This window comes from Aptenodytes forsteri, unplaced genomic scaffold (assembly GCF_000699145.1).
Source record: "Aptenodytes forsteri isolate BGI_AS27 unplaced genomic scaffold, ASM69914v1 Scaffold143, whole genome shotgun sequence".
Classification (NCBI taxonomy): Eukaryota; Metazoa; Chordata; class Aves; order Sphenisciformes; family Spheniscidae; genus Aptenodytes; species Aptenodytes forsteri.
The window spans coordinates 480972-492314 of record NW_008794951.1 but is presented as its reverse complement, the minus strand read 5'-3'; the positions used below and the strand labels follow the sequence as shown (position 1 = coordinate 492314).

Genomic DNA, 11343 nt, shown 5'->3' with positions numbered 1-11343 from the left:
GATTGGATATTAGGAAGAATTTCTTCACCGAAAGGGTTGTCAAGCATTGGAACAGGCTGCCCAGGGAAGTGGTGGAGTCCCCATCCCTGGAGGTATTTAAAAGACGAGTAGATGAGGCACTTAGGGACATGGTTTAGTGGGTGGTGGTGTTGGGTCGATGGTTGGACTCGATGATCTTAGAGGTCTTTTCCAACCTCAATGGTTCTATGATTCTATGAACAAAATACTTCTGGGCCATCCCTACTTGTTCCCAGGGTAAGAAAAGGAATAAAGGAAATGCCAACTCGGGTTTTGGGTGTCCAAAACTAAAGCTAGCACAGAACAGTGTAGGCTTTTTTGGTGGCCAACTTACATACCGTGCAGCTTGGGAGAAGATGGAGTTTGGTCTGTGCTATCTGAACTACCACCCCAGAAATGGAATGAAGTTGCAGTATGTAGAAATACAGAGAATTGTTTTTAATACAGAGTTTGCCAAAGAGATGCGTTTTTGTCAGGCAAGAGAGAAACCAGGGGCTGATCCTAGAGAAATGCACGGCCAGGCTTAATTTTCAGTTGTAAGAAAGGTGGGTTTACAAGTGGTATTTAGCCACAGCCTATTTCTACTTTAGTCCCTACTTCTGCTTATTTTATGTTCACATCATTGGAAGTGAAGAGTTCCCTGAAGAGTTTCTAATGCTATCATCATCTCTGCCGTTTCATTTCCCTGACGTTTTATGGGCAAAGCTTGACAGTATTAATAATGCTAGTAGTAAATGTAACTTCAGTCTAAAATTTTCATCCCCCAGTCGTGTATCTCATGTCTCACTAATGTGCCAGCACATACTCTGTCCGCTAGAGTTACTTCTACTAAATAGTTACGATTTCTGTGCCCTGCTCCTTTGGCCTTAAAACAGGAGCTCTATAAAGATGTCTGGCAAAGTAGCTTAATTTGTGATTGAGAGGGAGATCTGCTCTGTGTTCCTTTGTGCGTTCGTTGATTTCTGGTTTTATTCCCACAGAGAAGATGTGCTGGTCTCCTCCCCAGAGCAGCAGCGCAGCCCACAGCAGTGCACATTTGCACAGAAGTGCTCTTGGCCGAAATAAGAACACGGCGGGATTCTGCACAGGCTGGAAGCCCCTCTTGCTTATTATACCTCTACGGCTAGGGATAAATCACATAAATCCAGTGTATATTGATGCGTTTAAAGTAAGGGGTTTTTCAGCAAATTGTTTGTTATTGTGAAATAAGTTCAGGTATCTGTTATATCAATAAACAAATCCACTACAATTTCGTTTTTCTCCCTTTGAACTCCTTAGGAATGCTTTAAGATGCCACAGTCTTTGGGAGCATTAGGAGGGAAACCAAATAACGCCTATTATTTCATAGGATTTTTAGGTAAGGAAAAAAGAAACTTGTTCCGAATATGCATATGATCTAAGGAGAAAGGGGTTTTGTTTTGGGTTTTTTTTTTTGAAGGGGAAATAGCAAGCAGTTTAAGCACGAGAGTAGAGTAGATGAAGAAACATACCTCAAATACTTCAGGAACAGTGTGGTATCATCCTTACAGGAATGGACAAGTAGCAGCCAGGCTTGACGTAAAAATAAGTAACGATATAAGCAAGAACAACACACTAAGAATAGCTGATGGCATTCGACAAGTGTCAAATGTCACTACTGCTAAAATACTGATTTTTTTTTCCTCATCATTACACTTTCTAATGAAGGGTGTCTTGTTTTATTCTTTTGCTTCACAGTTTTCTTAAATTATTTTCTCGTATTTCAAACTTTTTCTGATAGCAGTGTCTCTTTCACCTCCTTCCATGTCTTCCTTTATTAATTAGAGCAATAGTTAAGACTAGATTCAGTCTTTCAGACTTCACCCCAGTTTGATCCCTAATTTTATGGATATTTTGTCCTTCCTTTTGTAAATCCTGAACTGTTTCAGTCAGACTTCTTTGTTCCAATTTCTGAATGAATGCCTGATGGGATTACAGATTGCATTGGTGGTCATCCTGTACTTTTTGATCTGTGGAATGTTAGGGATTATAACACTTGACTTTTTTAAAAAATGTACTGGACCTCACAGAGAAAAAGGAAAGTACGCGACAAAGGTAGAACAAACCAATCAAAAAATCTACAGTAATAGGTCACAGTAGAAAATGATACTAAATACCCTGTGGGAAACTACTGTGTCTAACTTTCCGGTTCTCCTGAAGACTCGCTAGCTATAAAGTCTAGATATTGACTGTGATGATAATCTAATTTCTATTTTACAAGTCTGGATGGAATAAGTGCTTATTAAAGTCTCTTGCTTATTATCAACGTGCGGATTTTACCCATACAGGCAATGAGCTGATCTATTTGGACCCTCACACCACTCAAAGTTTTGTAGATTCGGAAGAAAATGGCACAGTTGATGACCAGAGCTTCCACTGCCAGCAGGCCCCACACAGAATGAAGATCATGAATTTGGACCCTTCAGTAGCTTTAGTAGGTGTTAGGAAATAATAGATGTGTATACTTTATTTCAAAGTAATACCTCTGTATATTGATAAGGGCAGTAATGCCTTTCCTTGAGCAGAATCAAGATCACAGGGCTGTCTTCTACGATCTAAAATTCAACACCTGGCAGTTTATATATTAACTGCATAGGATACATTAATCTTAGGACCAGCAGGAAACTGGCTGTTTGTATCCTAGGGAGCTAATTCGTTTTCTTTACTGAGCAGCATTTACCTCCTGCAAGAAGTATTTTGAAGGTCAAAGCAAGGAACTGAAGCAGGCTTCCTTATTTTATTTCATCGCTACTATAGATGCATGGTCGCTCTGGACAAGTTACTTAAGCTTGACTTATTTTATATCATAATTTACAAATCTCTAAATGGAATTACTTGTAGAAGTCATCCAGTACACGTCACAAGAATACTGTGGTAGATGAAGAAATTAAATCTGATCCCATGCCAGTATCCTTTGGTTGGGTTATGGGCGATTGTCAGTTGAGACACGTTTCTAAAGCTTTAAACAATGCATAAAAATACCACAGCATCCTTCACTCATTGACATACTGTTGTTATTTAACACCACCACTGTATGTATTTTTTCCTTAGGGTTTCTTTTGCAAAGAAGAATGTGATTTTGATAACTGGTGTAGTCTTGTACAAAAGGTAATAATACTATTTTATTTGCTCTGTATGAAATAATGTATACTTTTTTTTTTTAAATGGAAATTCCCATTACATCTTTCTCTGCTTGCAAATTAAATGAGCCATAGAGAAGAATGCATTAATGCATCAGGGTAAGCCAATACTACTGAATTGCTAATTGGAGCTTGTTCAGCGTTTTGACAACCATAAACCCTGACACTTGGTAAACGAGTGTAAATACATACCCTTTGAAAGTTTTTCTTTTTTTAGTACTACCATGTTACTGGCTGAAACTTAGTCATGCACTGAGAAATAAATGTTAAAAGTAAGTTTTAACTGCCAAGGGGTAGCAATTTATTTATTTGCTTCCCGATCCTTTTTTATTGTTGGACATAATATATTATTACGTGTTCTAGTTATGACTGCTAGGCCCTGTTACCACAAAAGATCTGATTCTGTAAATGCTGAATCCTTCTAGCTCCTGCTGAACTGCGGGACACACAAAGGGTGCTTGCTGCCACAGGAAAAGGACTTTAGGACATTTCTGCATGCAGTTGGTATACTAAGCAACAGAAGTATGAATGTGAAATAACGTCAACATCTAAAGGCATTTATTAAAAAAAAAAAAAAAAAAAAAGGGCTAAGGAAAGCAGTTTGTAAGTAACTGAAATACAGGATATGACGTAGCTTACCTGACTGAAGAGGAGTGGAATTTGGCTTCAATAATAACTTGCTTCTCCTGATCAAAACCTACCTTTCAAAATCTGTTGGTTTTTTTGGAGCTGATAGACCTGTCTTTTGTTCCCATTGATCAACAGAAAACTTGAACGCAGAGAGGTCCATGCAAGTAATTTTCTTTTAAAAGGCAGAAAATATTGTACGTTCTTGGTGTCTGTTTGCTACACATAAACAAAATTATAGGTGTATGGATAACACAGCTAATTATAACACACTGATAACTTGTAGGACAGTTCAAGAGATCTGTCTTCCAGGTGTGTTTTCAACTAGGAAAATACTACAGAGATCTGTGTAGCAGTGATTCATAATGGCAAGTACTTGATATAACAGGTTTTCACTGTATGTCTGCATAAAGCCTTTGGTTTTTGATAGACATACATAATTAAAAATGTTTTTAATTAAGCGGACATTTTTCGTGTTTGAAGGTTCTCTTGAGGCATCTTTTAAAATGAAAGTGTTCTGTCCTCAGGAGATTCTAAAGCAACAGAGTCTACGGATGTTTGAGCTGGTCCAGAAGCATCCACCACACTGGCCTCCTTTCATACCTCCAACAAAGCCAGAAGTGACAACTACAGGAGCAGGTGCAGTACCGACTGAAAGTACCGTTGTGCGGCAGAGTGGTCCTCATTAGCAAACAGAAGAATAATCGCAGGTGGAATAACTATGCTTTCCTAAGTGTCAGGCAATCACCACGTGATTAAATGCCTTATTCTTACAGAATATCAGACAGTTATCCAAACAGGCCACATAACAATTGCTAGCACAGAGAGAGAGAGATATATATTTTTTTTTAATCTTACAAAATACTTTGAAGGACACACTCCAGAAAAGTGGTTTTTTTTGTTTGTGTTTTTAAGTAGACAAAATCAGGCATATCTTTAGATTCTAAATTGTTTAATTTTTTTTTTTTTTTTTTTTTGCGCAGAACTCATTGAATCTACTGACAAGCTATTTGAATTGGAAGAAGAATTTGAAATCCTGAGTGTATGAAGGAAACCGTGGTGACCCTTCTGAGTATTGAACATATTGCTAGTATTATTGCATTGACTTAAATCACACAGCCATGTTAGCCCCAAAGTGCCTGAAATTACAGATAACAGAGCACAAAAACCTAGTAGCATCCAAAACTCCAACAGTGACAGTTCCTGCTGTCAAAGAGCTTCCCCAGATGGAAAGGCAGTAAAAGATCTTATAAGAAGAGCCTTAAAGGGAACCTCTTTTTAATGTGTGTCTTTCCTGAAGACTAACGGACCTTTGCGATTAAGGCAAAAATAAGTATATCACTGGGCTGTATGTTTGGAGAAAGGGATAACACCAAATGGATATTTCTTGCTCTCATATAATGCAATAGTTTAGTTCTTAAAGCAAAACAGTTTTCAGTTAAGGAGGATGTTTACTGCTGTTCCCTCCTGTGGGCTGCATCGTAGAGAAAATACATTGTCTTGTTTAAAAGATCGACTGGATCAGAAGAAAATTGTTTCCTTGTTAAATATTTTAACATGTATTTGAGCAACCACACTTTATTACAAAAATGTTTCTGTAAAAGGAACTATGTCTAATGTATACGTTTTGCAATAGCCTTCCTGTTTCTGGGAAACCTCAAGAGGAACAGGAGACTCAAATAGTTGATAGAGATCACAACCACTGTTCTAGTTATATTTCACCTTGACCTTAAAATTCAGATCATTAAAAACTTAGGCTGACTTTTCTTTCAGAGCTAAATGAGTCAAAGGTGGGTTAACTGTACCTTATTTATTTTAAAAAAGATTTACACAAGTTTCTCTGTTAACAGCACTTTATCTGTGCATCTAATAAATTTCTTAAGCTTTTCATAGGTTGTATGCTGCTATATTTTGTTAATTTGTTTGTGTGAACTAAATATAAACCCGGTTATCTTAAAACTTAATATATAGGCATATGCAAATTTCTTAATTGTTGGGTTTTGACTTGTTGCCTTTTGAAATCTGTTTTGGTAAAAGTGCCTTAATTCTACAGGTTTATCAGAACAGCCTGTGCAGTTTTCTTTCTAAGGCAGGGTATATCTCTAGCAGCCATAAGAAAAACAGCTCAGAATAATTAAAGGCAAAGATCTTTTAATCCATTCTAAAGTTCCTTTTTACTATCAGACAGACCCCATTATGGTCATTTTGTCACGATAGTGTAATGGACGTGAATCGCACAGTTCCATCCTCACCAATAAATGACAACATAGAGAAATACTGAATGCTGTCTCCTCTCACTTGCACGTCTTGATCAGGGCCAGTGTGATTTCCAAGAAAATCGTTAACCAGATCATATTTCATCTTGTTTGCCTTCAGTGTTTATTATCCACAGTTTGGAAACTATACACTTAGAAAAAATATCATTTTCTTCCCCTCCCCATGGATTAGCTGCATGTTTTTTTCAAAACAAAGCATGAACTTATTGTTCATGTAACAGCGATTGTAGTCCTCTCCTCCCCACAGACGAAAATGAAGCCCTTGCTCTGAAATGCTCAGTCTCAAGCAGTAACTGCTAAAAAAAAGCACCTAAGTGACAACATAGAGAAATACTGAATGCTGTCTCCTCTCACTTGCACTTCTTGATCAGGGCCAGTGTGATTTCCAAGAAAATCGTTAACCAGATCATATTTCATCTTGTTTGCCTTCAGTGTTTATTATCCACAGTTTGGAAACTATACACTTAGAAAAAATATCATTTTCTTCCCCTCCCCATGGATTAGCTGCATGTTTTTTTCAAAACAAAGCATGAACTTATTGTTCATGTAACAGCGATTGTAGTCCTCTCCTCCCCACAGACGAAAATGAAGCCCTTGCTCTGAAATGCTCAGTCTCAAGCAGTAACTGCTAAAAAAAAAAAGAGGCACCTAAGTTAAAAAATAATAATAAAAAAATCAGTGGAGTACAGTATACTTACTCCCCACATAGCTCTTAGCTGTTATGTAAACACTCTTCAGAGAGGAGGTCTTGGCCCTGCAGACCTCTTGAAGAAGTATTCTTGGTGGGGGTAAACAGATTTATGAAAGTGGGGCTGAGGGAAGAATGGCTGGTGATTGGAATTCCCACCCCGTGCACCTGACAGAGAACGGCTTGTGTGGGAAAAGGCTGGGCTTGTTGAACTTGATGGAAGTTTGGATGTTGATAGGAGTAGAGCCAGGTTACTGCAATAGAAGCCGTTCCCTAAAGATAGCAGTGCTTAAAATGCATAAGGCTCTGATCCTGGAAAAAAAAACAACTAATTGTATTTGCACGTGTCCATGTTCAAAAATAAAACCAAGTCCCTGTAGACACAATACCTGATTGATGCTCCTTTTTATAGCAGCATGGGAGCCCAATGGCTGAAAAATTCATTGTAGTTTGCCAGTTATTTGCACAAATTTTCAAAAAGTAGTGAGCTTCACTGTGTGCACACAGTGTTTTAAAGTTGCATGTGCATAACCCAAGATGGAAATACAATGATCTGTGCTGGGACAGCTAAGAAGTAGACTGAATATTCTGCATAAAAGGATTGCCACCCGGGAGCATTAAAATGCCTTAAAGATATTTGCAAGATACATCCAAAGCAGTTGCAAGTCTTTCACAATTAGAAATAAGTTAAATGAAAGACTAAATTGTTCTTCACAAACTCCCCGCTCATCTCCAGTGTGGTTCAACTCCAGAACATGCAGAGCTCTCTGACCCCGATCTAGGAAGATAATATTGTATTATGCATGTAAATAATCATTAAAGGTAAAAATATTACCTGCTTAAAAGTATGCATGTTCTTAAGTACTTTGCTGAATAGAGCTAAAGCCCTAGAACCTAGTAAAGAAATACTACTTTAAAACAATGTCTGTCTTGCATTAGTAATAATTTTCTGGACGATTCTGTCTTAAAGATTTTTAAGCCAAGGCGATAGTGTATTTGCAAGGCACTTCTTTCAAATGTCCTGGAATGTCAATATATAAGGATTTCATATGCTTTACTCTAGAGAAGTTGATAATAATAACTTTAGTCCAACTAAATGAACTCATTATATATGTATTAGCATACCTGTTTCACGGCTTTCCCTCAAAATATGCAAGGATAATACAATTAGTGGCACTTCTCTTTAATTATGCCCTGAAGGAAAGTGTGACTGGTTAACAGTGCGTATACTAAAAATAGAATTTTTTAAACTAACAGAAATAAAGCCCAGAGGAAGGAGTACACAGCACATCGTGACTGTAGAAGGAAAAAATGTACATCCCATAACTGCTTACTTGTGTGTTTGCATAAGCTTGCATGCTATCTAGTAAAGCCTCTACTTTTCAAATACACACAGCTTGAATAATGACAAAACAAGTGTGCCGAGGCTACCTCAGAAAGGAAATTTACGTTCATAGTAATGAAATGTTTCTGGTGGCTGCACATCATTTGACTGCAAGAAGGTAAGCACAGACCTTGAAGTAGACATTGTAACCTGGAATATATTTCAATAGAAAGCTATGAAAAATGATAGAGGTGTTTTGGATTCAGCTTCACATCAAAAACTGCGTTTTCCACTGGGGTAGCTCTTTAAAGTCAACCGTGGATGAGAGTCTGGATTAGAATTGATTACCTGTCACTGGAGGAAAGAACATCCCATCTGTTTAATAAGGAAAGCAAAACAAATTAATCTTTGAGTCTTCCTAAGGAAGTCAGTTATCAACCAGTAATGCTTAGTCTTTCTAAGTCACCTACAATACACTGATAAATTTTAGCTAGCTCTGTATTTCACAGGAGAATGAGTCTTCATTCCCTTACACTAGACCAAATACTGTTTGCAAAGACACTAATAAAGCATAACTTTTGAAAAGTCTCTCTTGATGATTGGCATGTGCCTCGGACAGAGGAGCGGTGTAATGTGAGACATCAGTTACTCTTCGGTCTGAATAAGGAACTCGCAGAGACTTTCTGAGGTAGCCATAAATGAGGGAAAAAAAACCCACTGAAGTAAAAGCATAGCACCATGTTCCATAAAAAAAAGAGGTTTCAGAGCACTGGTCTTTTCCTCCTCTGTGTGCAGTCAAAGTCAAACTCCTGGACTTGACACTCCATTTTTGTAGAATTCTGGCTGTCTTGATTCACCCATCAACCACACACAAAACAGGTTTATGAATTTATCCTTCTTCACATCAGTGATGTCTAGTCTTAGGTAACAAAGGCTGTTAATGTTACTGCATTTTTGTTACTACAAATTCTTCATGCACACTTGGCAACGGCTGACCCTTGTTCGAAGCTGTCCTGCTTTCAGAGTTTCTGAGGGAGGAGCACTGACAAACTGCTGCGACTGTTCAACAGTCGTCAGCCAGAAGCTGTATTTGTTTGCAAAGTAATGGCACGTTCCCCTAGCACCCTGGCATTCAATGAATGGAGTAGCACGGAAATCCTCCAGGCAAGAACCGGGTGAGACAAGGGACTGACCTCCACCTTCTGCACCAGCCGCAGTATGCTGAAATAAAGATGTCAATTTAAATGAGTTCAAAAGAACAGAATGGGAGGTAAACAGGGGAGTCCTCCAGTTCCATTATCAAAAGGAGTAAAACAGGCAACCAAAATTATGCCTTGGCTATGTCTGTCTGTCTTTTGAGTCGGGGCTAGAGGTGAAGCAGCAAAGGAATGTACTTAGGCTGAATATACAGGCCTGGTATAATGGAAAACCAGCTTTTCACTTGCAAGCTGGGACAATTTGGAAACAATAATGCTGACTTCACACTTTTCTAACAATCTTAAACTAATGAGCTTCTAGGAGAGTGCAATGGAAAATGTTCTACTTTTTCCACTGAGAGAGGGGATTAAGACAATGCTGTAGCTTAATTAGCGTTTCCACATTTAAAGGTTTGAAGAACAAAGATGATCTGTGGCAGTACAGAACTACTGCATCAATGTTACTACTGAACTTGAGCAGTACAGGTGAGAAGGCCAGCTAAACGGGGCAAACTCAGAAAGCCCACAGCAGGCCAGCTGATAAAGAATAAATGCACCAGGGCAAGAAGCTACAGGGCTCTAGCTTCCTGTAAGCAACTCAGAATACAGTCTCGGTCACCTAGTCAAAGAGGAGATCTAGAAATGTTTAAAGCTGCCTTTGCATTAGCAATAGTATCCTTACCATAAGGAAGGAGTATCCTATCCATAGGCTGCGCCAACCAAGGGGACACTGTGGGATGGTGATGTCCTGGCTGTGCACAGCCACAGCCTGGGAAGGTGCTTCACATACTGAGCAACGACTGATGTACTGTGGGATCTGAACACTGTCCACTGGCATCATGGGGATAGGAGCAGTGGTGGAGAGCCAGTAGGACTTGTCATTTCGGCTGGCGTAGTAGCACACTTCATTGATGTTGCAGTAAATAAAAGGCATGGTGCTGAAGCGAGGCAAACATGAGCCAGCAAAACCTGGGAAAATTGGAGAAGCGGTCATACCAAGCATCTGCCAAATGCTCCAACTCATACACACCAGACATGAGTGGCGGAGGATGGCACAAGTGACACTGCTCCCAGTACAGATTCTGGCCAAGCAGACTTCCACCACCTCTACTACAACCGCCTGCGGTACCAATGAAGATTGCTCCTTTGAAACGGGATTTTGGCCTACATTGTTTATGCCTGAGAGAATTCTGTCAACTCACCAAGATCCTGGTTGTGTGACTTTTCCTGCCCCTCCACGTACAATAAGCTGTAGCCGTCCCAGAGCTTATTCATTCCTATGGGACAAGGTGGGATTTGGTCTGATTGACTGTGCTTCACTAAAGTGTATCCAACGCCCACGCTCCGACCAGGCATTCCTGGCAAACCAAGTGAGCCCGGCTTTCCGGCAACACCTAGAAGACAGAAAAGGAGTCGCTATTACTAATACGCAGTGTGGACATCAGCTGGCTCTATACCTGATTTTGGCATTGCTGTCACTGTGTTTATGTCAGTCTTGTACAATGAGGAGCCCAAGTTTTGATGGTTGTTATATGAATAACTGGACTTATCAGTTCTAAAAGCAGTCATTTCACAGTAGCAACCACCTATTTCCTACCTCATTTAATTTTCTTTCTTTGCCCAACAACTCTGGTGCCAATGTGTTAGCACACATCTCACAGTACAATAATTCTGAGGATCTCAAAGCACCAACCAAAACCTAATAAATTCATTTTTGCTATAGTGCTCTTCATGATGATATTTCTTTGACACAGAAAGGCCAAAAGTTGTACAACAATCTGTGGCAGAATCCAAACCTTCTCTCTCTCACTGTGTCTTTCTTCTACTATCTAACCCTCTCAGCTGTGTTCACTGTGAATACCATTTTGCTCTTTTAGATCTTCAAGATGACTCCCACATCCACAAAATATTAAAACCAAAAGATGTTCAGAACTGTACCTAGGGAAACACCAGCAGTGATAGACAACAATGACGTGACATAATCTTCCTCACTGAAGATTATATTTACTTCATTGCAGATACAAGACACAAGATCACATACTGGTCTTCCTAAGGT

At 39.1% G+C, this 11343-nt stretch overlaps 2 protein-coding genes across 3 annotated transcripts in view; one reads left to right on the top strand and one right to left on the bottom strand.

Moving 5' to 3' along the window:
• Positions 1-5709, top strand: part of ATG4A (autophagy related 4A cysteine peptidase) — an 11986-nt gene extending 6277 nt beyond the window's left edge. For both annotated transcript variants that reach the window (XM_019471043.1, XM_019471044.1), the window contains 6 exons: positions 999-1186; positions 1297-1375; positions 2325-2470; positions 3088-3144; positions 4331-4442; positions 4787-5709. In XM_019471043.1, coding sequence (XP_019326588.1) covers positions 999-1186; positions 1297-1375; positions 2325-2470; positions 3088-3144; positions 4331-4442; positions 4787-4851 — 647 coding nt within the window. In that variant the 3' untranslated portion in view covers positions 4852-5709. The remainder of the gene's footprint in view (positions 1-998; positions 1187-1296; positions 1376-2324; positions 2471-3087; positions 3145-4330; positions 4443-4786) is intronic.
• Positions 5710-9051: 3342 nt separating this feature from the next.
• COL4A6 (collagen type IV alpha 6 chain) overlaps positions 9052-11343 on the bottom strand; it is a 102010-nt gene continuing 99718 nt past the window's right edge. The window contains exons 43-45 of the mRNA XM_009275361.1: positions 10490-10681; positions 9970-10256; positions 9052-9312 (exon numbers count right to left, since the gene is read on the bottom strand). Coding sequence (XP_009273636.1) covers positions 9052-9312; positions 9970-10256; positions 10490-10681 — 740 coding nt within the window. The remainder of the gene's footprint in view (positions 9313-9969; positions 10257-10489; positions 10682-11343) is intronic.